This window comes from Anastrepha ludens, chromosome 2 (genome assembly GCF_028408465.1).
Source record: "Anastrepha ludens isolate Willacy chromosome 2, idAnaLude1.1, whole genome shotgun sequence".
Taxonomy (NCBI): Eukaryota; Metazoa; Arthropoda; class Insecta; order Diptera; family Tephritidae; genus Anastrepha; species Anastrepha ludens.
In genome coordinates, this window is record NC_071498.1 from 141,721,734 (window position 1) to 141,747,239 (window position 25,506).

Here is a 25,506-nt window from a genome sequence, read left to right on the forward strand (position 1 = left end):
CAGCTATTATTAATATATTTGCACAACGAAATACAATTTAGTTGTAACTTTTTGCAAGAACAAGCCTTTGTTTGACAGTTAGATGTACATTTGCAGGGTTGAATTAACAATTGCGGTAATGGTCGCTTCGTCAATTGTCGTGGATACAATTTACCATCTTTTTTTTCATAGCCTAATAAGGTGTAATCAATAGGCTGTAGTACTGTTTGGTCAGAATTTATCCCTATATATGTTTGTGCTGAAGCTCTTAACAAATGTAAATGTAGAGCATCTGATGTGCAAATTACTTTTAATAAATTTAAGCCGAAGCCGATCTTTTTACAAATTAATTTATAGCGAAGTTCATCAGCAGTCATGCTTTCATATGATCTTAGTATTCCTGCAAGTGGACCAGCTCTCCCATCTTGTCTTAAAGTCTCTGATCACGTTTTCGTCTAGTTCGTCGTATAATGTGCGTATTAGCTTTGGAATTTCGTTGACAAGTTTCGAAGATAGACGGACTCCATTTTTCGCTATAACGTCTTTTATCTCGTACCCTTCAATGCCCTTATGGCCAGCTTACTCTGTGCTGCCTCCTTTGCATTCTACTGCCTCCCTGCTTCGAGGAATAGTCTTGTACGTTATACTAAACGATTTCATGGCTGCCGGACTATCTACGTAAAAGTTAGCCTTGGAGTTGGCTCTAGTGGTAACACAAGCTAGATCTGCTGCCTTTGGAACTGCGAAAACCTCCGCCTCGAATATACTGCAGTAATCTGGTCATTTTAGAACCGTCCTGATAAAAGTTAAGTGTATTCCGTTTGGAGCTGCAGGAGATTCAGCTCCATCCCTCTTTTTCGAAAGTGATCTTGAACCTCTTTCCCCTTTAAAACCCGTACCCATATAGCCCATATTGGCCATATTGTTGCGGATTATTGAGCTATGTCGTGCATGAGAGTTCGTTAAGCGTTTTTAGTCCTCCTGCGGCTTTCGTTTACTGATTCGCTAGGAGCCTCTCGGCTACAGATATTTCAAAAAAATTTACATAGGTAATTTTGGTTCAAATTTATCAAGGACGACATTGGCATGACGCTCCCTGGTTGCAACAGGCTGATGCTTGTTTTAATGGCGCACTCCAGTCAGTTTCTTAGATGCGCGCTTTTAGCTTGATATTCTCTCTGTATGTGATTCAATTCGTAAAACTCGCGTAGGAAATGCAGGCTTTTACAAATTAGTATGAATCGTTTTTCTAAAGGTAATCCCACTTTTCCTATACAAAAGTACCAGCTTTAAAAAAAAAATGTCCACACTACTCGTATTCTATGCATTTTACCCCATTGCCCCGTACTCACCTTCAGCCAGTTGTCGGTCAGCTTAAGCGTCCTCACCGATTGCGCCAATGCCGCCGGTATCTGACACAATCCAGTACCGCTCGCATCCAACTCCTTCAAACTCCACGAAGCAACAAATTCCTGCATAGCTGCGCCAACTTCTGGGTTGTAGGCGATCGAGAGGCGCACCAAATCCGGTATACCCTGCAGAGCGCGTATAGCTTCGCCGCGTAACTGATTGTAGGACAAATCCAGATATTGCAGATTCGGCAACGCCAAAAAGGTCTCATAATCAATGTCACTGATGTTGTTGTGACTCAAGAGCAGCGTATTCAAGCTGAGCAAATTGTAAAAAGTCTCCCGATAAATGGTGCCCAAGCGATTGTAAGCCAGATTCAAATGCCTCAGATTGTGCATGCGCTGTGGAAAGAAGGCCGTCTCCAGTTCGGCAATGCGATTGCACGACAGATCGAGTGTTTCGAGTGCGCTCAACATCGATAGATTGAGATGCGCTAGTCGGGTGATTCGATTGCCACTCAAATGCAATTCGCGTAGATTCGGGTTGCTTATCGCCTCCGCATGCGCAATTTGATTACCGTTCAGATTGAGTGTCGTAATCGCGCTGCTCGCGTTCGCGCTGAGAGGTATTGCAGTGAGTGAATTGTTGGCGAGCTCCACTTGCTGCAGTGCCGTGAAAGCGCTCAAATTCACCGTCTGCAGTTGGTTGTTGCTCAAATCGAGTGTTTGAATGATGGTCCGATTGCCGTGATAGTCGCGAGTAGCATCGAAATTCAACAGCTGTGCGTGCGTAAGTTTGAGAGTGTTTTCTGCGGGTTTTATCAACATCGGCGTTTGTTCGATTTCCTCTCGCACTTGCGCGACTGGAGCCGCTCGACGCACTACTTCGTGTGTCGGTTGGTAGAAACGCTTCTGATAGTAGCGCAATTCGGCATCCTCACGCCGATAGATTGGCTCGTTTTCGTCACGCAAAATGCGATGTATGGTCTCATAGGAGAGTCGCTTCAGCTCGCTGCGATACAGATTAAATCGTTCGTCGGGATCATCCGCCGCCTCATGTCCCTCATGCCGCTCGAGTGCCTCAACTTGCACAGGCTGTGGCGGCTGCAGCAGCAGCTCATCGTCGTTTATGAGCAGCTTTAGTTGTGAGGCAGCTGAGATGCCGTCAGCGATGACCATTAGAATGGTGCTTATGAGGAGCAGCTGCATGCTCGCTATGTGTGCGCTGCTCGGACGCGGAAGACTGGTTCGCCCATAGGGGCATACTTTTCGACGCATTTTACTGCTCGCGGGCATTTGCTGCGGAAAGTAAGGTGTGGTGACTTTCCCTATTTAAAATTGTGATTTATTATATCTTGTTTGCTTATGTATTTGTGTTTGTTGATAAATACAGTTACTTGTTTGAGTTTTTTTGTTAATAATGTTTTTGTTTTTTTTTTTGCTTTGCCTTGCCTCGTTTCTGAGAAATTTGTATCACTCGCACGCTTAAGGATGTGCGTAGAATTTTTTCTGTAAGCCGCTATTTATTTATGTAGGTAAATGTGTGCAATATATTTGGCAATCATTTACTTTGTTGGCACTTAGCGCAGTAGCAAAGTATGCTACATTTATATTGTACTATATTTCTTTGTGTTCACTCGCAAATATGCAATATTTCTTTTAGCAGATTTTTTGCAAATTTTTCGCAAATTTTTTTATTGCTGGCACTCCTGCAAGTATGCTTTCTTTTTCTATTTTGCGCGATATTTATACTTTAATCACTTTTGTTTTCATTTACTTTCCCAAAAGTATGCTACATTTTCCAAAGTATTGCATTTTATCACTTGCTCTCCTCACTTTTTGTGTAATTTACGCGTTCCAAGCGTGTTTTAACTATCCTACAGGTATGTTACACTACTTTGAATTAATTTTTTTATTACTACGTTGAAAAGTATGCAATAATCCTTTACGAATGTTAAACTTCACAATCATTAAAATTCACAAACAACCCGTTTTACCGTTAATTTTTCTTCTGCACTCCCTCATTACTCTTTCCGTGTTCACTCGGTCACTTATTATTGTTTAGTTTGGCAGTCAGGTGAAGTGGGAATTCCGACGCGTAGCTCATTCAAAGGCACATTCCCTTTCTGTTTTTTAAATTTATGTCACGTACCACCGTTTCACTTCTTGAGTTGCACTACGAATTACTAAACATTTTTTTCCTTTGCTTGCTATTTTTCGCGTAAGCGATATTTTGGTCTATACACGCTTTTAGTTAACGAAATTCCGCTTCGAGAGGCCGGCATTCATTTGCACTACCACTTGCCTATCCCCCGATTTCCGAACTCCTTTCTTCTTCAATACTTTTTCACTCTGTCCACTGACGCTCTTACGTACAGTTATTCTACACAGATTCGTGACGAGAAAAAAATAAATTGAATTAGTTCGCCTAATCGGTTTGTCTACTTGCCAAGTAGCATCTACTTTTAGGCGCTCACTCACTCACGTCCACTTGTGTTGATATCTATTTAAATTTTATTTGCATTTTCACATTTCTTGCTTGTTATGCGGCAGCTGTTCAGCTGTTCATTTGCTTATTTGTTTGTTTGTTGTTTTTGCTTTTTTGTTGTTTTTGCTTTTTTGTTGTTGTTTTTGTATTTTCGTTTCTGATTTTTTATCTCTCCTTTATTTTATTGTTAATTTGCTTACGCCAAACGCTCGTAAAATGCGCAAACGGAAAAACGAAAATTGTATGTGCGCCTGAATGTATGTCATGAAAAATGTTAGTAGCAGGCGCGTTTTGCTTGTTGACGCTTGATTACATTTTAAAAATGTCAAGTGCTTGTTACTGGTTTTTAATGTTGCTTGTTATCTGGCACCATCTACATTTACTGCAACTGCTGTTGTTATTGTGTTTGTTGTTAGCACCCCTGCTCGTTGCGCCATAAAGCAGCATCATTACGACGTGTTACAATGGCGCTTGTTGTTGCTTTTTTTCGGTGTCTGCTGCAAATGTACCATCACATTACACTTTTTATGTGCGTATGGAAGCTTACTCTTTGTTGTTGTTGTTGTTTTTCTTTTATTTTAAATAGAGCAGCGCTTACCCTCTACTCTGCACCCGCATTGGCTGGTTATCCCTTAAGCGGAGTCTGTAATGAAATTTCAAATAAATTGCTTTAATTAGTAGTGGTGAGTGCGAGAAAAGTTCGCCAAGCGAGCACCTGGCGCATAATTGTAAAATTGAAAGTTAAATAAAAATTGCTGCTTTCTCTATTTTATACATTCACATGCGTGTATGTATGTATGTGCGTATATCACCTCCTTCCGAAATTGTTTTTTGTATTACTTTTGCTTACCTCAGCAGCAGCCTGTATACTTTTTAGAGAGAGTCTGAAGTGTCAGTCGCACTTGTTCGTAGTTTTTATGTTCGCAAAAGCGGCTTTCTACTCTTACTCTATAAAAAAAAGAACGGAATAAGAGAAGTAGAGAGAGGGAGTTGGGCGTTTCTAGCACTAGTAAGTTAAGCGAGGTCGTTTCATTCTGCCTCTATAAGCAAATTGAAGTTGTAAAAACAATTTTTTATTTATTTATTTTTTTATTTCTATGTTAGATCGTGCAAATTTAAGTATTTTTTAACTTATAATTGCATATAAAAGGCCTGTATATAAACAGTTTTCTAATAAGAGTTGTTATTTTGATATTCAAAGAAAAGTGCTATTTTTTGATATAAATGATCGGATGTTTATTTCATTATAAAGAGTAGGGCATGCCGTTAATAGTGGAAGATAACATCAGGCAAATGATCACCACGACCAGGCTTACAGCACAATATCCTTTACATTAAATTTTCCATAACCGAATTGCAAAGTGGCTGCCCTATGTCCCCGATAGCCTCACGAATTCCATCTTTGAGGTCTTGAATCGACCCTGGGTTGTTGGCGTAGACCTCCTCTTTCACGTGGCCTCAAAGAAAAAAGTCACAAGGAGTTAAATCACAAGATCTCAGTGGCCAATTGCGATCACCTCTTCGATCGATAACACGGTCCGGAAACTTTTCTCGTAAAAGATCAATGGTTTCGGCGCTTGTGTGACATGTAGCGCCGTCTTGTTGAAAATAAACGTTGTCCAGATCAATACCATCCAATTCCGACCATAAAAAATCGTTAATCATCTCTCGATAGCGATAAGTAACACCTGCTATTGGAAAACCCTTCATAATTGGAGTTTATACTCTTTTCGGCCGAGCGCGTCTTCATGTTCTTCCACAAATGGTCCCTTCATACAGTTTATGATTTTTTATGGCAGAAATACATTCGGTGGTATGCCATTGCCTGCTCAGCCGCTATTAGAAAAAAAAGTAAAAAGCCTTTACTAAGTAATTTATAAGCAGAGGTTTCCCAAATGGCCGACAATTTTGAAGAACTAGTGCCTCACTCCGGTGGACGAGCGTCTCGCAACAATCCGCATCAAAGCGCGTTTTTTTAACATATCGCTAATTTGCGCCCACGCCCCGACGGAAGAGAAGGACGATGCGACCAAAGATTCTTTCTATGAGCGCCTGGAACGTTCCTATGAGCGCTGCCCCCGCCACGACATAAAAATCGTGCTTGGCGACTTCAACGCCAGGGTGGGCAAGGAGGGAATTTTTGGTCCCACAGTCGGAAAATTCAGCCTGCACAACGAAACATCCGGTAACGGACAGAGGCTGATCGACTTCGCCGGGGCCCGAAACATGGTAGTCTGCAGCACCAGATTCCAGCATAAGAAGATTCACCAAGCCACCTGGCTGTCTCCTGATCGAAAAACGCGAAACCAGATCGATCATGTTGTGATAGATGGAAGACACGCTTCTAGTGTATTAGATGTACGTACGATCCGAGGACCCAACATCGACTCGGATCACTACCTTGTTGCAGCCAAACTGCGCACCCGCCTCTGTGCAGCAAAAAACGTACATCTACCTGCGCAAAGAATGTTCGACATCGAAAAGCTGCAATCACAACAGACAGCCAGAAGATTCGCCACTCGACTCTCACTCCTGCTCTCAGAGAGTACTGCCCAACAAACCGGCATCCACGAACAATGGAGCAACATTTCTCGTTCTCTACGTACCGCCGCCGAAGAAGAAATCGGATTCCGGCGAGCCCGAAAAAACAATTGGTACGACGAGGAATGTCATGCTGCCGCAGAAAGAAAGGATGCCGCCTATAGAGCCACGCTGCGATCGGGCGCAACGCGAGCCATGTGGGATCGCTACAGAGAGCTGAAAAAGGAAGAAAGACGTATTATCCGACAGAAGAAACGAGAGGCCGAAATACGTGAGTGCGAAGAGCTTGAGATGCTGGCCAACAGGAACAACGCCCGAAAATTCTACCAGAAAGTTCGGCGGCTTACAGAAGGTTTTAAGACCGGGGCGTTTTCCTGTAAGAACAAAGACGGCGAACTGGTGACCGACGTACAGAGCAATCTTAAATTATGGAGGGAACACTTCTCGAACCTATTAAACAGTGACAGCTGCGCATGTCACCGAGAAAGTGAAGATCCCGATACCCCAATCGTTGACGACGGAATTGTCGTTCCGCTACCGGACTATGACGAGGTGAGAATAGCGATAATGCGGCTAAAGAACAACAAAGCCGCGGGCGCCGACGGACTGCCGGCTGAGCTATTCAGACATGGCGGCGAGGAGCTGGTAAGGTGCATGCATCAGCTCCTATGCAAAATATGGTCGGATGAAAGCATGCCTACCGATTGGAATTTAAGTGTGCTCTGCCCAATCCATAAGAAGGGCGATCCTGCAATTTGTGCCAATTACCGCGGGATTAGTCTTCTAAATATCGCCTATAAGGTTCTAGCGAGCGTATTGTGTGAAAGGCTGAAGCCCACCGTCAACCAACTGATTGGACCTTATCAGTGTGGCTTCAGACCTGGAAAGTCTACCATCGACCAAATATTCACAATACGCCAAATCTTGGAAAAGACCCATGAAAGGAGAATCGACACACACCATCTTTTCGTCGACTTCAAAGCTGCATTCGACAGTACGGAAAGGAGTTACCTGTATGCCGCGATGTCTGAATTTGGTATCCCCGCAAAACTAATACGGCTATGTAAGATGACGTTGCTCAACACCAACAGCGCCGTCAGAATTGGAAAAGACCTCTCCGAGCCGTTTGATACCAAACGAGGTTTCAGACAGGGTGACTCCCTGTCGTGTGACTTCTTTAACCTGATGTTGGAGAGCATCGTGCGAGCCGCAGAACTTAATCGCTCAGGCACAATTTTTTATAAGAGCGTACAATTGCTGGCGTATGCCGGTGATATTGACATCATCGGCCTTAACAACCGCGCTGTTAGTTCTGCCTTCTCCAAACTGGATAAAGAGGCAAAGCGAATGGGTCTGGTGGTGAACGAGGACAAAACGAAGTACCTCCTGTCTTCAAACAAACAGTCGGCGCACTCGCGTATCGGCACCCACGTCACTGTTGACAGTTATAATTTTGAGGTTGTAAAAGACTTCGTCTATTTAGGAACCAGCATTAACACCGATAACAATGTCAGCCTTGAAATCCAACGTAGAATCTCTCTTGCCAACAAGTGCTACTTTGGACTAAGTAGGCAATTGAGTAGTAAAGTCCTCTCTCGACGAACAAAACTAACACTCTACAAGACTCTCATCATGCCCGTCCTAACGTATGGCGCAGAAGCTTGGACGATGACAACATCCGATGAAGCGACGCTTGGAGTGTTCGAGAGAAAGATTCTGCGTAAGATTTTTGGACCTTTGCACGTTGGCAACGGCGAATATCGCAGACGATGGAACGATGAGCTGTATGAGCTTTACGACGACATAGACATAGCGCAGCGAATAAAGATCCAGCGGCTTCGTTGGCTGGGTCATGTCGTCCGAATGGATACAAACGCTCCGGCTTTGAAAGTATTCGATGCGGTACCAGCTGGTGGTAGCAGAGGAAGAGGGCGGCCTCCTCTGCGTTGGAAAGATCAGGTGGAGAAGGACTTGGCTTCACTTGGTGTGTCCAACTGGCGCCGGTTAGCACGAGAAAGAAACGACTGGCGCGCTTTGTTAAACTCGGCCAAAATCGCGTAAGCGGTTATAGCGCCAATTAAGAAGAAGAAGATATATTCTTTCTTTCTTTATCTCTCTCTCTCTCTCTCTCCCTCTCTCATTCTCGCGGGTCTCTCCCTCTTTCTTTGTCTCCCTTGAAAGTTTCACTTGTGCTACACGGACTTTTTTTTTCAAAATTCATAAGTTTTTAAACAGAATTTGTAAAAAAATTGTGCGTATGCTGTTTTAAAGCCTATTATATTTGTGTTAGTGCAAGTTTGAAGCGCTTCAAAACTAGCTTTCATTTTTAACAATTTTTTTTTTGGTGGTCTCTTGCATTTTTCAATGTAACGCATACCATGCGGATGTATGCCATTCCCACCACAATGTGTTTAGATGGTAGACGAAGGGGGACGGCGGTTTAGCACTCATTAGAAAGAGCAAGGGCTCATTACTCTAACTATGAAAGTCCTAACATCTTAGGGTCCCAATAAAGGCTGGGGATCCTCAGTAAAAGCTTAAAAATTACGTTTTCCGCGACAATTTTTGCTCATAGCACTGAAATGCCGTTAAAGCAAAATGTATAACGCAATTGTTCACGCAGAAAACACTTAACTAAGTTTTTATGATTCATAATATTTTTGAAAATATTGTTTTATCGTAAAACTTATAACCGCCGCAAATGAAAATTTCGACTAAGCAAGTGAGGGTATGAAAGAACTATTAAAAATCTTAGAAGACTTTCGACATAATCCTATTCTTCATAGGATTGATTCACCATCAGCCAAATGCATTCCCTTTAGGAACTTTCAAGTTCTTATTAAAGAGCGAATGGCCAGGAGAAATAATTCCATTTCAACTTCAAACCTGGCTGCCAGATATGGTTTACTGATGGCTCGAAATTAGATGATGGTAGAACAGGGGCGGGAACCAATCCGCCTAAATTAAAAACATCGTTTCAAGTGGGGTTTTACCCAACAACCTTCCAGGCATGCCATCGATTTACAAACTTTCCGACAGTCAGGCGGCTTTGAAAGCACTTCTACCCACTGTAATCGCCTGGAAAATGGTAAATGACTGCCTGCACCTTCTTAAAACGTTAGGGAACTTCAACACAGTGTTGCATATTAGATTGGATTCCTGGACATGAGGAAAATGAAATGGCTCCTCGTTTAGCTAAAAAAGGCAAAGAAAGTAGGACTCTTATTGGTCTTAACCTTTCTGTGGACCTACAAAATACCACATCAGCGAATTTTTTATAGAGTGGAAGAAGAATAAATTCGCTGAACACTGGCGGACTTCTATCGGTCCGCGGCAAGCAAAACAATTACTAACTCCGGAGAGAGGAGCTTCTGATAAGCTACTTGCGCTCAGCACGGGCAGCCTTAAGACTTTTAACTGGTTTCTTTGCAGGCCACTGTAGTCTGAGATGCGTGCGTAGTTTGAGAAGTCTTTCTCTTGAGTTGACAGAATAGAGTGAAAGAGAAAGTGTTTTAATTTCACCTCCAAATCTTCACTCTGCTTCTTGACATGCGCCTTCCAGCTCAGTTTAGCATTAAGAGTTATTCCAAGATATTTGGCCTCGTAGGCGTTGCTTCCTCTTAGAAAAAAATTTACTTTTTAAAATTGCCTAAAAATGCTCTATGGTGTACAAATCAAAGGATTGTAGAGGTCAATCAAACAGTTTTAACGCATTATGTAGAAGCCATGTTTTTTTTTGTTAATATCAAAATTTTACTGTGAGTATGAACTTTGGTTATCAACACCGCGCTTTAGTGCTACTTGAGGAGTGTCAGACTGGCACTTAAACCATTTCATCTTCCACCATGTCCTTCGATTGGTTTGAGTTTCTTTTACAATTGTTGGGATGCGCCTTCCAATTATCTTACAAATGGAGCGACCTGCAGTTTTATGCTGTCTCAGAAAGGCGGTTTTAACGGGAAATTTCTCTTGGCAAAAGCACATTCTGGGGTTCGCCATAATTTAATGCTTCTTTTCTGTTTCTGACTTTTTAATCGTATGAGGCAATCGCATGCTAGTCTCTCTTAAACTTATTCATCTACAACGAGCGCGTTTAAGCGCTTGTCCTTGTCTATGCCTACCGCTGTACATCAAGCAAATATAGAAATAAAAAATTTAAAAATTTATTCGTATTCTAAACTAATTTTCTCGGTAATTCTAATCGAAAAATTAAATCTGCCTAGCCGCTCTAAAAAGCACAAAATTATCTTAATTGAGTACGAAAGACCTAAAGGCTTACCAAGCTTAATTTTTGCAAAACACCAGTGCATTGGCAGAGGAACGCCACCACTTTCAATTATGCGCAATGCATAATTTATCTAAATCTTTTCATCATACTGTTTGCCAAATAGGGCAGAAAGGGTAAGGAGAGAACGACGAGTAGCATCATCGAGCAACGGATGGCAAAGCGGCTATAACAAATGAGAGATAAAGCGTAGCGTTGGCATACTTTCGGGTCACTTTTGTGGTGCATAACTGAAGCTACCCTTTTTGTAGGAATTTTTTATTTTGTAAGGAAATGGAAAGACAAGGAAAGCAACGGCAAGGCGTCTATAGTATGGAAATGTGCCATTGGTTGTGTGTTGCGGAAAGCTAATTCATCTCTATCCGATACTTTCACTTTTTAAATTAAATTTTTTGCTTATACAGATTTTTCCATTTTTTCTTTGCCTCTTTTATGTTGTGTTTTTTTTCTTTATTTTTGCTTGTATAAACATTTTCTAACATTTTTCTGTATTTCATTTTTTTTCTTTACAGGTACGTACTTACATATACACAAATATGCGAGTGTGTGTGATATACGAAACACCCATTTACATATGTTCACGGCTATAAAAAATGCACGAAACTCGTAAATAAATAATAAAAGGCCGCCAAAGGGGCAAAAAATGATGCCGCAGCGAGAATGAAGTGGATCGCCATACAAAGGTGAGAGAGTGAGAGTACGGGGTAGTGGCGTTGGGTGTTGTTGGCATCATCAGTAGCGTCGGCGGGGCAGGTGAATATTAAGGCACTGTTTTCTCATATGCTGAGAAAAGTGTGAAAGTGTGTTGGTGGGTTGTTTGATGCGCGCGCACACATACATACACACATTTACATATGTAGGTCGTTAAATGGGCTGTGCGATAAGGAAAAAGCATGTTCGGCCTCACTTCATTTCAGATGCCAGATAGTATCCACACACGCGCTGCTCGGCGGCTGCGGAGCAATGTGTGTTTTTTTTTGTTTCCGCATACTATTTGCGTTTGCAGCATCTCAAATTTTACACAAAATGGCAATAAATTTAGGCCATTATTCAATGTGTTCGCACACACGCGCATACACATGCATGCATGCATGTATGTATATGTTCGCGGTAGAGTGCTTATCGAAAAGCAATGCGACATAGAAATGAACAGCCAGGCAAGAAAGGAAATCAAAGAAGAAAGTCAAAGGCGTATTGAAAGGCGTTTGTTGGCAGAAGTTGCCTACAACAAAGCACTGCTTGACATACTCTCGGTAGCAGCAGCAGCAGAAGAGGCAGTCGCTGTGGTAAATATTGTTTTGGCTATAAAATGACATTTTAACCTGGTTTACATAAACATCTGCATGAGTGATATATGCATGCGCAGGCACATAAAAATGTAATGGTGGTTATGACTCAATAAAATTGAGCTACTACTTCAAAATGTGCCTTACTTAACCCTCTAGTGCACAGGGATGACTCTGGGTAAACAGTTTAAACGGGCGTTATGTGCATTTTTAATAAAAAAGGAGATCAATTTAAGCAACCTGCTAGTTATTGTTAAGTGTTAGCATCCATCGAAAATATAAGGTGGCGCAATATGAATCATCCAAGTTTTCTTTTAATAACTTTTTTTTACTAAATAAAAGAATTGATTCTATAAATAATAGAAGGTGGCGCAAAATTAATCATCTATTGTAGTTTTGTTTTTGAATACCGTTTTTGCTAAATAAAAGAATGGATTCTATAAATAGTAGAAGGTGGCGTAAAATTAAACATCCTTTTTTTTATAACTTTTGTACCAAGTAAAAAAATTAGTTCGATAAATAATACAAAGTGGAACAAAACTAATCTTCCATTTTCTTTTTCATTACTTTTTTACTAATGAGAAAAATGAGTTCTATAAATAATGCAAAATGGCGCAAAAATAATCATCAATTTTTTTAATAACTTTTTTACTAAATGAAAAAAAAAAAAAATTAGTTCGATAAATTATACAAAGTGGCAAAATGAATAACAAGTTTTCTTTTTCATTACTTTTTTACTAAATGAAAACAATGAGTTCTAAAAATAATGCATTTGTACCAAGTAAAAAAATGAGTCTGATACATAAAACAAGGTGGCTCAAAATTAATCATCAATTTTTTAATAACTTTTTTATTAAATGAAAAAAAAAAAAAATGAGTTCGATAAATAGTACAAAAAGGCGCAAAATTTATTATCCATTTTCTTTTTCATTACTTTTTTACTAAATGAAAAAAATGAGTTCTATAAATAAAATAAGGTGGCGCAAATTTAATCATCCGCTTTTTTTTAAATCAATTTTTTTTTTAATGAAGAAAAATGAGTTCGATACATAATACAAGGTGGCTCAAAATAAATCATCAATTTTTTTAATAACTTTTTTCCTAAATGAAAAAAAATGAGTTCGATATATAATACAAAAAGGCGCAAAATTAATCATCCATTTTCTTTTTCATTACTGTTTTACTAAATGAAAAAAAATTAGTTCTATAAATAATACAAGGTGGCGCAAATTTAATCATTCATTTTTTTAAATAACTTTTTAAATGAAAAAAAAAAAATTTTATAACTTTTTTTAAATTAAAAAAATAGTTTTAATATTAATTGTTTTACTAAATGAAAAATAAAAAATGTCAGTGTTGAAAATCTTTACTTTGACCTTTGCGCTGGCCATTGGTTGCCTGTTTGTATACTGCAGAAATAATAAATAAATAAATCTTCTAATAGGATGGATGATACGTTATGTATTTTAAAATTTATTTATGTTTTTTCTATTTGAAGAAGGTCAAAGTTTAAAAACTTACAGAAAATTCATAATCTCAAATAGAGCGAACCTGTGTTTAAGTTTATGTTAACTTTCGATAGGGTGATTAATTTTGAGCCACCTGGTAAAAACAAACTATCGGGGCTTTTATGTTGTTTTTTGTTTGCTGTTGTAAAATTTTCCTTTTGACTTTATTTAAGTATTTACTTTTATAATTTAATATGAGTTAGTTAAAAACAAAACACATTTTTGATTTCTTTTTTGTCGTGTTTTGTGGGCAGCCTTGTGGAACAAAGGATAAATGAATCTCGCTTTCTTTGAATGACAAAAGAACGAAATCTGAGAAAAGCAAGTGCAAATAAAATAAGTTCTGGCAGCACTGCCAAAAAGAACCAATTAGAGTCCCATATACTGTACTAAAAGCACTAAAGCAACCGGGTACATCTGGTCAACGAGCTCAATATTCAGTGGTATGTCCTAGTAGGTTATGTACTAGGCCGGATACCCAAAAAAGATGGTAAAATAAATGTTAAGTGTTGCAATAAATTATAAACTGAGTCCGATTGCAATAAGTATGACACCCGCTTCTGTTGCAGTGCAGTTTCAGTTATTTACCTCTATTTATTTTATATATTTTCATTGTGTTTTCTTTTACCAATAAGAATATTCAATAAGTAACTATCAACTATAGAATTAAATTCAACTCAGCGCATTATGATTTACATATCCATTTCCACTTGCATGCCTACATGCATTCTATGGACTCAGGCGTCTTTTGATATTAAAAATTTGATCTGAAGAAGTTGTGACTCTCAAGTCAAAATTACGCAGAAACAAGTTTTTTTAGAATTTTCAATTTCCAGCAGTTTAGATTTGTGCACTAGAGGGTTAAACTCAATTTTTTTTAAAAACTTGCAAAAAAATTCTTGTGGTACGCGCGTAGCTGCACTGACCTAAAACTATAGAATATATGGAATATGTAGAATGTACAATAAGTGCCCAGCATTTGCTGCGTAGGCCAACTATTGCTATTGTAAATATAAAATATCTTCGCATAAGGTTGAATATAAAGGTATAAAGCAGCGATGTAGCGCTTAAAACGTTCGCTCCACTTTCGGTTAAATTTATGAGGTTGCCAGGCAAGTGGCGTAGCATACTTCTAGGCACAATAAGCACTTTACTGCTGGCTGCCTCAAAATTGATGGATGTGTATGAACTGAATTGTATTTAGTTGTTTGTTTAATGGACGCCAGTGCTTATGTAAACCTTTCAGCAATTCATTATTCTTTTGACAAAAGCGTGAAGTGCTTCTAGTTTTCGCAATAAAAAGCGGAACGAGGTGATGGGAAAGCAAACTAAGTTTTTAATGGTTTAAATACATTTTTGTTTCTGTTGGAATGGTAGAGATAAAGATCAACTTGAATCGCTGCATATACTCGCAAGATATCAGGGTTTCCAAAATAAATTTTATTGCGAAATTTATAAAATTATATTTTGCACTTTGTTATACTAAAATTCAATGGGCTATAAAACTGTATACCCAGGAAAGTTTAAAAAAAGTGCGTGTAGCGGAGCACACATACCAGAAGGGAAATTTTCAAGGCAGACAAAGAAAGAGAGAGAGAGAGAGAGAAAGAATATATATCTAACTGAATTCACAACATTTGCCGAGAATACAAATAGACAAAATAGACAAAATTTACAAAAAACCGAGAAGGGTCGACCGGTGTAGGTAAACGCAGGACACAAACCGTGGCAACAACGCGCACTATTCCGAGCGTTTATCACCCGCACAAACGCAGCGATTCCAGGACCGCAGCATCGGCACAAATTACCGTAAGGCAACAAATCCGACGCCGGAATAGATAGCACTTTATAGTACGCACAATCACTAGCCAGGAAACGGAAATAAGCGCCAAAAAGTAGCCACCGAAAAAAAACTCCAAAAATAGGGACCAAAAAACGCCCCAAACAGTAGGCACCAAAAATATATTTCCTACAAGTTTGTACCAACAAACAATCGCCAAAAAGTAGGCAGTGTTATTTCTCACTAGAAGTTAGCAACCACAAGGGAAAACTCAGGAAAAATAGCCGAAAGTGTATCTAAGATATATGTATATAAGGTATAGCTCCTCATTGGAATCAGTGGGGCGCTTCGAACGACTCCCACTCTGGCGCTCAACGCAATGTTAAATGTGGAACCCGTAGACTTCGCAGGCAGAATTGCCACTACACGTACCGCAATCAGACTGAGAGGCTGGAGCTATAAGCTCAACCTCACTTATGGGCACTCAAGCATCCTTAGAAACTTCGAGTTCATCCCTTTGTCAACAGATCAGTGTATACCCTCATTTAGTCCAACCGGAACATTCTCCACTCACATCCCGACAAGGGAAGAGTGGACGGAGGGCTACACTTGGGGGCAGGGCCTGGTGAACTTGTTCACGGATGGATCGAAGTTGGAAGGAAACGTCGGCGGAGGAGTTTTTTGCGAGGGGCTCCCCATCAGACTCAAATTCAGGTTACCGGACCACTGCAGTGTGTTCCTGGCAGAGGTAGCCGCAATCAAGGAGGCAGCTGATTGGCTGCTCAAGTGCGTACTAACGGTCAAGAAAGTAAATATCTACTCCGACAGCCAAGCGGCAATAAGGACCGTCGGGTCTATGACGCTGCATTCGGAATTGGTCTAGGAATGCTTGACCTCACTTTCGACTGCGTCCGAATTCTTTGACGTCAGCCTCATCTGGGTTCCCGGTCACAGCGACATTGTGGGAAACTGTGAGGCGGATGAGCTGGCCAAACAAGGGACATGTGAGGTGATTTCCCCGCGAAGGGAGAGAATTGGGATCCCCCTGACCACCTGCGGTCTGCTTCTGAAAAGATGGGCATCGCGCCAACTCAGCGAGCTCTGGGCAAATACACAAACGTGTAAGGTCGCGAAATCCTTTTGACCACGTGTGGACCAGAGGCGCTCGGGCGAGCTTCTGAGGCTGACAAAATATCAGCTCTCTAATCTAGTGGGTTCTCTCACAGGACACAATGCGCGAGGAATGTATGCTGTGATACTTGGAATCACTTCGAGACCTTTTTGCGCTGGATGTATGGAGGATGAGATGGAATCATCTCAGCACCTTCTCCTTAGTTGCCCTGCTCTGGCGGGGCCAAGATCCAGGCATCTTGGTTCTTACTTCTTTGCCACGCCTGCTGATGTAGCTGGCGCTGACATTAAACATCTGATGAATTTCATCAGCAGCACAGCGGTTGGCGTAAACATAGTCATCGTTCGTAATCCGCACGCTCCTAACCATCCCAGCACCACCTCTCCCCGCCCTCTCCCTGCATCCCATCGGTCTTTCCCTTTCACCTCGCCTCCTTCATAACGAAAAGGACGAATCTTTCTTCGTCCAAGTGTGCCCACTCCCTGAACAACCATACCAACCTAACCTAACCTAAGGTATAGCTCTCTCTCTCCTTTTCCTCTACGTTATATCTTTTTTCTCTCTCGCGAAACGAAAATGCCCAAAACGTTGCGTGGCCTTGAAATTTTACGCTCCATTCTCGCTCGTCCATTGACGCCTAAGAAGTTTCATTTCAAAAATTTGATGGAAAAGTTTTCTCAACTTTTCTTAAAGTTTAGTGTAAAATTTGAAACGTGGGCTTTTTTTGTAGTATGAACTATATTTCTATGAAAAAAAAAATTTCTGTATAAAATTGCACAAAGGCGCATATACGAGAAGGAATCGTGTGGGTGTGTATTAATAGTGATGTGCTTTATAATCATTTATTTTTTTAGAAACTACGTTCAGCAGATTAGGATTCGAGGCAAACTAATACGAAATCGCTCGCTATGACCCTTTATTTGATCTTCATTCCACAAGTAACTTTTTTTTACTTCCACTCCTTTAAACCCATAGCGGCTTTTATTAATTCACCACTTATATTCCACCACTCCTCCATTAAATTTTGCAAACCATAGCGGCTTTCACCAATCTTTCATTAAATTTTCGAAGCAAATATTTCACTCAAGTTGTGGCATTTTTCATGTGATCCCAAATGGCAGCTCACAATCACCATTTTCTCTCGTTCGTTTTGCTTCGTTTTCCTCGTTGCTCTATTTATTAACTGTTATTTCTTTGTGCTTCCTTGCGCCTCTTTTGCCTTCCATTATTTCCACTATCGTTCTCATTTCCACTCTTTTTATTGTAGCACTTAAGGCTGTGAAAATCCTTTTGGTGCCGTAAATTTAAATAACAACGCGAATACGAACGCTTACGCGTTTTCACCAGCAATTTCTTGCATGGCTAAGCTTCTGCACTCAACCCTTCGTCGCACTAGCGGCTGCTTACACATTGAAAGCGAACAAGTCCAAAGTATGGCAGAATAAAAGTAAGTGAGCGAGCGAAATAAAGTTAACTGAAAAATGGCGAATTTCGAAAAACAGCTGAGCTCTGCAGTCATAGCCACAGTAATGTCATGTTGCACATACGCCGTACAGTTCATTGCATTGCATTTCATTTGGTTGGCATTACATTGCATTGCAGCCGCAGGCTCGCCATCTCCGTTGTTCAATGCCGGTAGCCAAGCGTCCTAACTATTTGACGATGTCACTTTGTCGTTCCAGTAGTCGCCTTGTTGGACCAGCAGCACAGGCATGCACCAACAACAAACAGGGCAGCATTGCTTCGCCTTCTTCTCTGCTCATGTTTGCATTCTTTTGTTGTATCTGGAATCGCAACGTTGGCCATTGTGTGGCGGTTTGTCTTAAGGGTGGACGTATTATGCATCTGCGGTGGATATGCCATAAGCAAAGCTCTGCTATTGTTGAGCACGACACCAGGTATTCGTAAAGCCATTTGCATTTGTGTATCCTTTCGTCATTGGCATGTTGTGTCGAGTGCTTTCTTCTTTTGCTGTTTTCTCCGCCGGCAGGCTCCTGCCCTAGCTAACCCATGTGCTGACTAGCATACTGACTGGCTGAATGGCACGAGCGGCTTTGGAATTTACGTCAATGTCAGTTTTATTTACCCAACAACAAAAGCAGAACGAATCTGTGTGTGGGCATGGATGATTAAAAAATGGTAAACAAATGCATTTGAAGCTCATTTCTATAAAATTTTCATATAGCAATGGGTGGACTATGGCCAGGCTCGTGGATTGTTAAAGTTTTATGCTCAGCAAGCAGCTCCTGCGGGGAGAGATATCGTATGTCCTTCTTGGAAGACACCTGCTGTGGGCCGAGTCACCTCATAGATACGTCAGGACGCATCAAAATGACTTGATTGGTTAGAGCAAACACTATACACCACAAGCACTGAACCTACTAGTGTACAGGTAGGCTATTAAGGCTATTCACCGGGAGTGCCTTACCACCTTTCTGAAGTGCCGTTCGCCGAATGTCGTTATCAGAGCCCAACCACCTCCCATTGCAGATGATAACATCTTTCAACTGACTCGCAAGACCCGCGTAAGGATATGAAGTTTTCGATGAATTGGCCAACCGTGGATCAATGGCTATCCCACAGGGACCAGAACCAATAACCGGAACCAGTTCTACACGAGTCATAAACTGGATCAGCGATTATGTATGGAATTCACATAAAGAGCGATGGTGCGGTCTAGAACGCTGCAGAGCTGCAAAGTGTTTTGTGACAAACCCGAACAGAAAACTGTCGAACTTTCTTCTAAAGCTTGGTAGAAAAGACGTTCGGTTGATGGTCGGTATTATTGCCAGACACAACCCATAGTCGGTGTATTACAGGACACAACTCAGCATATGATCACCATTGGAATCATTGAGAACCCGATGTGCCTGTCGTGCTTGGAGAAGACGGATAGCAATGAGCACTTTCTCTGTGAGTGTCCTGCCTTTGCTAGAGTAAGGCTACGAATTTTGCGTTCCGATGTCGTGCGAATGAGTATTATTCCTTCTCTAAAGCTGGAGGATATCTACAGATTTGCCAAAGAATCTGAAAAACTCTCACAGGGTTAACTATCTCTATTTATGTCTCTATTCTATCCTATCTCTTTCTCTCTGCCACTTCTCTCCTTTCCCTTTGACTATCAACAATTTTACTTTGCAGTGCTTTGAATCTAATGGACTTTTTAGCCTAGGTGGTTTAGGAGTAAAGAAGCAAATCGAATGGGTCTGGTCGTGAAGGAGGACGAAACGAACAACCTTCCATCATCAAACAAGCAGTCGGTGCGCTCGTGTATTGGCACTCACGTCACTGTTGATAGTTTTGATTTCGAGGTTGTAAAAGACTTCGTATATTTAGGAACCAGCATTAACACCGATAATAATGTCAGCCTGGAAATCCAATGGAGAATCTCTCTTACCAACAAGTGCTACTTTGGACTAAGTAGGCAATTGAGTAGTAAAGTCCTCTATCGAAGAACAAAACTAACACTTTATAAGGCTCGTCCTATCGCATGGCGCAGAAGCTTAGGGTGACTTGAAGTGTTCGGGAGAAAGAATCTGTGCAAGATTTTTGGACCTTTGGACTTACGACATCATAGTCATAACGCAGCGAATAAAGATTCAGCGACTGCGTTGGTTGGGTCATGACGTCCGAAGGGAAACAAACGCTCCGGCTCTGAAAGTATTCGATGCGGTACGAGCTGTTGGTAACAGAGGAAGAGGAAAGCCCCCTCTACGTTGGAAAGATCAGGTAGAGAAGGACGTGGCTTCGATTGGTGTTTCTAACTGGCCTGTGTGAAAAAGGCGAGAAATAAACGACTGGCGCGCTTTGTTAAACTCGGCCAAGATCACGTAAATAGTTAGCGCGCCCATCAAGAAGAAGAAGAGGAAGTTTTAAAAGGTACCATTCTCTACCGGTGCTTCTTGGCCAGCCTTTTTCAAATTTTAATTTCAAGACCTGCGCTACTCTGACGCGCTCTGATCTTGTAGTAGGTTAAACTTCTACTTATCCAGGCTCGATGTTACTACGGCATGCAAGTGGACTCCGCACGACACTAACTAGAGCTGTTGAAACATCGATGTTTGACCACATCGATGTTTCGATGTTTTTCAGAAAAAAACATCGATGTATCGATACTACATCGAAGTAATATAGTACATTTTTTGATTCTCTATATAATAATATATATATATCTTTATTAAGGATAACATCCTTTTTCCAAACTTAAAACTATAAAACAGAAGTTCAATCATTCAACTTAATACTATAAAACAGAAATTCAATCTTTTAAACTTAATACTATAAAGCAGAAATTAAATCTTTCAAACTTAATACTATAAAGCATAATTCAATCTTTTTCAAACTTAAAACTATAAAACAATCATTGCTGTTCAGAGATCCACTTGTTCCGATTGATAAAAAGTAGCATGTCAACATGTTTAAACTGAAGCGAACTTCTTTTTTCGCTTACAACGATTCCAGCCTTACTGAACATACGTTCGCTTTCTGTCGAAGTTGCTGGAACGCAGAAATATTTTTTGCAGCAATGCTGAAATGATTTATCTGATGAGATCTGTAATAATAAAATTTAATTAATACACATATTTAAACGCTGGAATTGACAAGTAAAATACAACCTTCCAATAATCTAAAGGGTTGGAGTTTGATTCCAAATTGTCTAGATTAAAATATTGACGAATTGACAATATGGAATCCACTGTATTAGTTTTATGTTTCAAACTTTTGTTTTTTTCCAAAAATTGAAAAAGGGATGTCTGCGATGTGGAGGTTGATGTTGGCAGGCGTGGTTCGTCGCAAGGGCGAGACTTCTGTGCGTTGAAAAAAGAAAGCTCGTTTTCCAAGAGTTTTTGAGCCTCAGTGATGTTAAATGGTGAGTGAAACGCTTCTTTTTTAAACCGAGGATCTAGCAAAGTTGCCACTCGAGGAACATTGCGAATTTCATATTGCAGTAGTCTGGACGATATGCCCTCCAATAAGCAATTTCAGCTTTCGCGACCTTCAACTGTTTTTAGGTCATTTTTTAACAATTGCAAATTATGCAGAAGTCCGCAAGTTATAGGAATTATTAATGATACCGTGACCAACGTTCGCGAAGAAGTTTGCAATGTTGCACATTCAAAAGGTTGCAATAAAATTTTTATGTCTTTTAAAATTAAAATTTCGTCAGCCGAAAACGGGGCAAGTCCCTTTGGGGTTGAAAGAAGAACACTGCTTATAGCATCATTTGTTTTAAGAATTCTTTCAATCATATGAAATGCGCTATTCCATCTTGTAGGACATTCTTGCTTTAAACTGTATGGCTTCTCTGTATTTTGAGCTTCTTTAAACTTGGCGTAAGCTACTGTGCTTTTCTTAAAAAATCCCACAATACTTTTGCATTTCCCCATAATAACTTTTATTTTCTCTTGATTCAGGCATTGTTGAACTATTAAATTAATAACATGCGCAAAGCATGGCACATGTCTTTTTTGCAATATCTCACATGCTTTTATCATTGTTCTTGCGCTATCGGTAACAATGGCTGCAACTTTGTCCATAACTTCCCATTCAATTAGCACTGCACATAGAGAGTTCGCAATGTTTTCTGCAGAATGATTTTTCTCATTCTGTAACTTACTAGTCGAAAGTACTGCTGTGCGAAGTTTAAATTCTGGATCTATAAAATGGCAAGTTACGGTCAAATAAGCCTCGTTGGCTCGAGATGTCCAACAGTCGGTTGTCACAGCGCAATATTCCACTTCTTGCAAAATGCTTTTCAGTTTCATTCTCATGTTCATGAATAAATTATTATAACATGTTGAAAGCAATGTTGATCGTGAAGGCAATTCGTATCGGGTTTCATATTTTTTATCCAAATAAGCCGCCATATGTCCTGAAGCCTTTGGCAACTCACTCACCGTTAACGTTGGGTGTACCCGCTTTAAATGTCCCGCCATGTTGGTGGTGTTTCCGCTGGTTTGATAAATTTTACCACATTTTAAACATTTGGCAGTCTTGCCATCCGAGGACTTATTAAAAAAATTCCACACATTGGACTGACCATATCGCGCCTTTTTGGCTTGCGGCTCTTCCTCTTGCTCTTTTTCTTCAATGGTTGCCGCACTACAACCTACATACAAATGAGACAAAACACAGAGGTTAACTTGTAAAGAAGGCATCAGTTAATATATATATGTACATACCTTGCCCATTTGAAGCTCTAAGATATGTATGCATTATAACCACTGCCTGCCAACACCAATAACTCCAAAAATAACGCTCTAGCTTTTACTGCGTTTTTTTCTCAGTGATGGAAAAACTGGCAAAAACATCGAACATCGGAGAAAAAACATCGATGTTTTTTACGAAAGGAGAAACATCGATGTATCGATACTACATCGATGTTTCGCACAGCTCTAACACTAACCATCTATTCATATGTTGCCTTAAACCCACTCATCTAACAGCCACCTTCCTCTGGACCGACGCCATTGAAACTGCATGTTTCCGGAGCCTACAATTAGGAGAAATTGACTGAGAATTCACTGCGCTTAACAGGGATTTGTAAATTAGTACTATAACAACAGCATTATCAACAATAATACCGTCGCGATGTGAAGGTTTACAAGCATTCAGCGAGTTTTTACAGCACTTTTTCTAGTACAAAGTAGCAAAGCTGTTTTGTTGGCATGCCGTTCCCAATTTTCAACGCTTACAAAATGAGTTTTATTAGCATTTCACGTAAATGATTTAAGCTGAATATTTATGTCACACACATGAAATTTATCAAAAATATATAACAAGCGCTTTTTTGCCACTAATTTCCCCATGTGAAAGAAAAACGAAAGTTTTTAATTTGCATTTCGAATACAAACAGCGACTGTAGCAGCATCAAATTTGCTATTTAAATGACGTCTACGGCATTCACAAACCGTACAGGCAAACACTACAAATTAGTAGTCAACACGCGCACATTTTGACGCAAAGATAAGGGTGCTTTTTAGACCCACACAATCATCGATCTGCCAGACAGATCAGCTGTTCAAGTAAACACATTTTTTTGATGTTTCTCTGCAGTTAACTCTGTGTACGAGTATCTTTTAACTAGAAATTTTAGAATATTTCTGTGTATGCTGTTTTATAGCCCATTAATTTCTATGTTACAAAGCCCAAGTATCAAGTGACTAAGGAATACCGTTGATTTGTGGCATTTTTTTTTGTCGACGGTGCTGGGCTTTCGAGCAGCTACTTTCTATTTATCAAAGGCCTGATACCTCAGCGATAAATCATCATCATCATAGGAATTACAGCTCGGAGTGAGCCAGCGCCTCTTTCAGAATCGTGACTTGGTTTATCGCCTCGCTTCTCCTAGCTTTTATATGGTGTAAATCAGCACCAACATCGTCTGTCCATCTTCTCGGCGGTTTTCCACGCATTTTCTTCTTGATTGGCGCGATTACCGCCAGCGCCATTTTGACCGATTTGGGTCCACGCTTTTTACTGCTCCTAATAAGAGAGTTGAAGGTCTTTTTTGCAACCCCGCTGTCATCCATCCTGAGTAGGTGCCCAAACCACCTCAGCCGCTGAGCTTTAGCGAAACTCACCATGCCTTCATCTGATATCAGCTGTTCGCGCTCATGATTGTATCTGTTTCCATCAGATCAGCTTCCCTTACTGATCCAAATAATCGTTCTAGGGTTTTTGCTCAAAGCGTAGAATGTAGCTCTTTATGTTGGATGTCAGCACCCATGCCTCGCAGCCATATGTTGCTACTGGTCTTATTAACGTCCTGTAGATTTGTAGCTATCACGATTTCGATAGTAATTAATTATTGAGAAGTTTCAGGGGAGCAAAATAATTTCCATTAGCACCTTGCAGTCTATCATTCACGTCGATTAAGGGGTCTGCAGCGTTGCTAAGGTTTACATTCAAGCAATTAAAACTTTCCACTTTGTGAAAAATATATGGGCCGACCTCCAGGTTGTCATAGCTTGTGGCGTCAGCATTTATAGCGGATGCATCTTGGACGCCCTATATCGTCGAAGCATTGCGTCGAAAATCATCCAGCTAATTAAGACCCAGTACGACAGCATCAAATGCAGGGTTCAACGTAATGGAACTCTATCGTCCATCTTTGGCTCTTTATTTGGTGTTCGGCAGGGTTGCCGGATTTCTCTCCTATGCTGTTCCTAATCATGCTCGATGCTTTGCTTTCAAGATCTACGACGTGCTTTCAAGATCTGTAGACAGATGCCGGAGAGGCATACAATGAAACTTCAGCGAACTCCTTGATTGCCTAGATTATGCTGATGACATCTGCCTAGTGCCAAGATGCAGAAGAAGCAGAAGAATCAAAGAAAGTTGGGTTGAAGATTCATGAGGAAATCGCTTAATCGCTAAATCGCTTAAAGTAAATGTCGCGCGTCCAAGCAGTAGCTTTAGCGCTATGAATTTTAGCATTCAAAACGTGAACAACTTCACCTACCCGGGAAGTGTATTTTCTACGGACGAAGGTGCAGCAGACGACATATAAAGCAGAATCGCAAAAGCTCGTAGCGCGTTTGCTGAGCTGAACAAAACATGGAATTCTACATCGAAAGCTGCGTATTTTCAACTCAAATTTAAAATCAGTAAAATCAGTACTTTTGTGTGGCTGTGAGACTTGGCTCATGACAGATTCACTCGCAAATAAGCAGCAAGTTTTTGTCAACAAATGTTTAAGACGTTTATTGCGGATTTGGTGGCCCAGAACAATCAGCAACAGAGAGTTTTGGACGAATTGTATGCAGTTACCCGTCCAGACTGAAATAAAGCAGAAGAAGTGGAGGTGGACTGGTCACACTCTTCGAAACGATCCCACAGAAATATGCCGCCAAGCACTCGGTTAGAACCAGCAAGGCGGTGGAAAAAAAGGACGCTCTCGGTGCACTTGGAAGAGAACTATCGAAAAAGAAATTAAGACTGCAGGGAAATCTTTAAAAGAAGTCAAAGTCATCGTGAAGTATCGTGACTGTTGGGCACGTTTTGTAGAGGTCCTATGTCCATCAGAGAGGACATGGATCAAGAGATTGTGCGACTTATCAAATGCATACCAATCCTACCCAACTGATGTCGGAATAAAAGCGTTTGGCATTTGCTCAATGAGTTATCAGAAAATCAAACAGAAGTTCGAAAGAATT

General features: G+C 40.5%; 1 protein-coding gene across 1 annotated transcript in view; it reads right to left on the reverse strand.

Moving 5' to 3' along the window:
• Nucleotides 1–25,506, reverse strand: part of LOC128855463 (uncharacterized) — a 147,488-nt gene that overhangs the window by 29,933 nt on the left and 92,049 nt on the right. The window contains exon 3 of the mRNA XM_054090388.1: nt 1,332–4,459. Within this exon, the coding sequence (XP_053946363.1) occupies nt 1,332–2,624 (1,293 nt within the window). The 5' untranslated portion in view covers nt 2,625–4,459. The remainder of the gene's footprint in view (nt 1–1,331; nt 4,460–25,506) is intronic.